The 4567-nt window shown below is 33.9% G+C and overlaps 1 protein-coding gene across 1 annotated transcript; it reads right to left on the reverse strand.

The window, feature by feature from the left end:
- Positions 1-2063: 2063 nt before the first annotated feature.
- Positions 2064-4124, reverse strand: LOC146135271 (uncharacterized). The gene has a single exon (XM_083395527.1). It carries the CDS (start codon positions 4050-4052, stop codon positions 3774-3776), a length of 279 nt encoding a protein of 92 aa, XP_083251653.1. The 5' UTR covers positions 4053-4124; the 3' UTR covers positions 2064-3773.
- Between the last annotated feature and the right edge of the window lie 443 nt (positions 4125-4567).

The raw sequence follows: 4567 nt of genomic DNA on the forward strand, positions 1-4567 counted from the left end.
ATCTTTAAACCTTAAATTTCGTTTTAAGTAATCCTCGATTAAACTTTCGTTTGTTGGTTGGCGACGAAGAGCTTAGTTTCTCCGTGAGAACCAGACAGTGAGAATTCAAAATTGTTTATTTCGTTTCTATTGTTTTTCACATTTATATTTTTGCAGAAGCCGCTTTCACAGTTTGACCCAAATGATGTCAGTTGACTAAAAAGTTAAAACAAGCACTTTGAATTTTACTTTTGAAGTCTACAACGTAATTTCTTTAATTAATGGACCGGCCTGGAATAACTTAGTTTCAACTTTTCTTTTTTTATTTTAATTATTAATAATCGCGCCTCGGATAAACCTCCCAGCTACGATATCGCCTCTGTAGAAAGTCAAACCTGTTTACTTTTCATTGTCGGGCATCCAAGAAGCGGTTAAAAATTGTTTTTCGTTAACAAGTAATCTGCGTTTAAACTTTAGTTTGTTGGTTAATTCTCGTTAAAATATGAATCAAAATATTATTATGAAAATTACAACGTTTCACGTAAGCGACGACGCAGTGTTTTTTTGTTATTTTTTGTTATTTTTTATAACGCAAGTTAGGCTCAATGTCGAGAACAAGTATATTTATATATTTTTCATTAGTATATAGTGGTCTATAGGCAAAAAGCTAATTACACCCATATGTTTTTAAAAAAAATAAGAAAGCTTTTCATTATTTTTGAAAAACATAAATGCGAAAGCTATAATTTTACAATAAATCAGTCTTCTTGCCTTGGTTATGGTTTTCTAATGGGTTTGTAAATAAGATTTCATTTTTATTGGTTTGTAAATAGGATTTTTTTTTTTGACGAAAGTCCAGCACTTTATTTTTATTTATTTATTTTTTTATTAATTTTAAACAGGCAAAAAATGGTTTAATTCGAATGGGTCGGCAAAGTGTGGGTCGCAGAGCCAATTTTAGTGGCCCGTGTATCACTTTTGAATTGCTTAGATTTATAATGTATTTGTGGGCCGCGCGATAGTCGTGCATTCGTTGCACTTCTATTAAAAGTTGGTGTGGCATATAAGTTTTAAATTGACTCAGCTTAGAAAGACCCGCGTGCCAAATGTGGGAGCCTGTCCAACTATATTTTTTGCCAACTTAAACTGAAAGTACCGGTAATTGAAAAGATTGTTGCGCTTCGCGCGTATATTCTTCGTTTTATAGTATGTTTTACATTATGATATGGCAGTGTTTTGGGCACCAAGGCGCCGTATTATATTTCACCTTAAAGTCAAATATCCCGAATCCGCCACTTTTTCGTAGTGGTTTTACGTGGGCCTTCAATAGCTCTGAAAAGGCTAGCACTGGATCAAACCAATTTAAGGATTAAACCAGTTTAGGGCGGTTCTAACCGGTTTCCGATGAAAAATCCGGTAAATTCCACATATAAATTAGATTTTTGGAAATCCCTAAAAAATCGAATAGACGTCAAGGCTCCAAATTTTTAAACTTAACCAAAGAACTGTTTTGCTTCTGATTGCCCCAAATTCTGGATTAAACCAGTTTAGGGCGGTTCTAACCGGTTTCCGATGAAAAATCCGGTAAATTCCACATATAAATTAGATTTTTGAAAATCCTTAAAAAATCGAATAAACGTCAAGGCTTCAAATTTTTAAACTTAACCAAATAATTTTATTGCTTCTAATTGCCCCAAATTCTGAATTAAACCAATTTAAGGATTAAACTAGTTTAGGGCGGTTCCAACCGGTTTCAGATGAAAATCCGCTAAATTTTCCATGTAAATTAGATTTTTTGGAAATCCCTAAAATATCGAATAAACGTCAAGGCTTCAAATTTTTAAACTTAACCAAAGAACTTTTTTGCTTCTAATTGCCCCAAATTCTGAATTAAACCAGTTTAGGGCGGTTCTAACCGGTTTCACATAAAAATCCGGTAAATTTTCCATGTAAATTAGATTTTTGGAAATCCCTAAAAAATCGAATAAACGTCAAGGCTATAGCCTTGCCTAATTTTTAAATTTAACTTGACAACTTTTTTACTTCTAATTGCCCCAAATTCTGTTTAAACAGTTCGTAACATGGACATTGATATCAATATATATTGTGCGAAAAAGTAAAATGCATGGAATAACGAAATCATTAAAATATTGGTGCTTTAATACAAAATTCACCATGAACAAAACAAGCTTACAATGTATTTTTTAAACGTTCGTTTGATGCATACTACAGCTGACCTGTTTAATTTATAGCACACCCAAATTTTTTTGTACACAGTTATCATATTTGTACCGTAATTTGTAAAAAAAAATGGCAGAAAGTTTGTTAAATGCAGCATAAAAATTGACGATCTTATTAAAAATAAGTTTAAACATGAAATTATACCTGCAAAAAATCGCAACAGACAAAATTTGAAATTACTGTAAAATTCAACTTGAAATTGTGCAGAAACAACCAGAAATTGTTCAGAACAAAAAATATTTGATCATTTCACTCATTTTGCAAGGCACTAACATTTGAAAGTTTTCAAACAAAGCGCATAATGACGTCACAATCGTATCGGTAAAAAGAACAATGGGTGAGTGAGTGCTATGACGTAACAAGGGGTTAGGTACAAACGAACGGAAAAATCGAAGAATAAAAAAGAAACGAATTGCATAGAAGTAAAAGACGATGAAAATTCAACACATTGACAAAAAATGGATCGGAAATTGTTTTTCAAAGAATCGACGGTTTAGTTTGATCTTAAAAATTAAAATAGAGATTGTTTTTGAACGACAAAGCTCTATAGGTTAATTATTATAAGATCTATTACTTAAAGATCTAAAACAGTCCCAAAAGTTTGATAAAGTTAATCAACCTACACAACATTGTTTGCCTGACGAAAATATTTGTTTTTTAAAGTAATTGCAAACGAAAAGTGGAAACAAACTACATTTTTTAAATAGTGCCTTTGTTTTGCATCAAAAAATCGCGTGTGTTTAAAACCCCAAAAAATTCTATAAAGGCGACAATGTTAAAATTAATTATTTTTTACTGTATATAAATGTCTTTCACGATTATAGGCACCACAATAGGCTGAGGCCAACACAAAATTTAAGAAAATAAAACACTTTTTCAAACAAAAATAATGTTTGGTGAAAAATAAAACAAGATTTTCATTTACTAAAAGTACAAATGCAAAGAAAGGGAAATAGAAGGAATTAAAAACAATTTTCTACAATCAAACAGCATCTTATAGTTTGTGTTTTACGTCTAATATAAGCTCTGAACAATTTCGGAACAATTCGTAAAACATCGCATAACTTCGCATAATTTCGTAAAACTTCGCAAAGTTTCGCAAAACCTCGGATTGTGTCCTGGCCTATCGCTTTAGCCCGTTTACGGTTGAAAGTGCCATCGAAAAGTTAACGAAAGGAGCCTTCGCATTTGTTCGAGCTGCTTCGCAAAACTTGTCGCTTGTTCGGATATGTTCGCAAAACATCGCGTCTGATTCGGAAATGTTCGGAAAACTTCGCGCCAGCTTTGAAAAAATTCGCCAAACTTCGCGTCTCTTCGAAAATGGATTTAAAACCTTTGCCTGACTTGGCGAATCTTCGGAAAGATTGAAATGATTTCCAAATCTTCGCGAGTCTTCGGAAAACTTCGGGAATCTTCGGAAAGCGTCAAATCGCTTCAAAAATCTACGCGAGTCTTCGAAAAACTTCGCGAATTTTCGGAAAGCTTCAAATCACTTCGGAAATCTTCGCGGGTCTTCGTAAAACTTCGCGAAGCTTCGGCAAACGCGCCAGCGATCAGATCAGCCTCTCCGGTGGCGGTGGTTGGATAACGTTCATCATATCGTTCATGCGGACCCCGCCTTTTTCCTCGTTGCCAGATGGGCTGTACTTACCCTCGAACGCTCGTCGTTTCTTGACTCTACAAACGCAGAAGATAATGACCCCGATGGCAACTATCAGGAGGACTCCACCAACAACCACTGGGATTATGATCTCGAGAGGAACACTTGAAGATGCAGCTGTTGTTGTGCTTCCATTTGCTGTTGTGGGTGTAGACGGGTTTGTTGTAGACATGGTTTTGGATTGAATGTTTATTTTTTGCTGTTAAGGTACAAAAGCTAAGGAGGCGGTGGTATTTTGCCTAAATTCTCCTGTAAAAAGTAAAAATATTTTTGTTATTAATGGTAATTTTTATTTTTTATTTTTTAACCCCCTTTTATTTAAGTAACATCTCAAAAAACGACTTTTAATTCAATTTTAAGCAAAACTTTTTTAATTAGGCTTTTTGGGGTTTCGGTACCTTGTGGTTTAGGGATTGTTTTACTGGAAAATCTTGTAAAAACAGAAAGACTCGTTTTGTGTGCAATGCCCTTTGCTAGAAGTTTGTCCAAACAAAAATATATGGAAGCTTTTAATTATCTAAACTTGCCTAGCGTTGCTTTTTGTTCCCAAAATCACTTTGAGCAAATGTGATGATATACGATTTTTATCTAAACTTTAATATAAATTTAACTTAATAACCATGGCTTTGCGCATATCTTTGTGTTGACCAGGAATCACGAAGCAACGGTTCACCGGGCCAATAACCA

Source organism: Ascidiella aspersa, chromosome 8 (genome assembly GCF_963924565.1).
Source record: "Ascidiella aspersa chromosome 8, kaAscAspe10.2, whole genome shotgun sequence".
In the NCBI taxonomy this organism is placed as follows: Eukaryota; Metazoa; Chordata; class Ascidiacea; order Phlebobranchia; family Ascidiidae; genus Ascidiella; species Ascidiella aspersa.

Excerpts from the sequence above, each read along its gene's own strand:
- LOC146135271 (XM_083395527.1), bottom strand. The coding sequence starts at position 4,052 with ATGTCTACAACAAACCCGTCTACACCCACAACAGCAAATGGAAGCACA.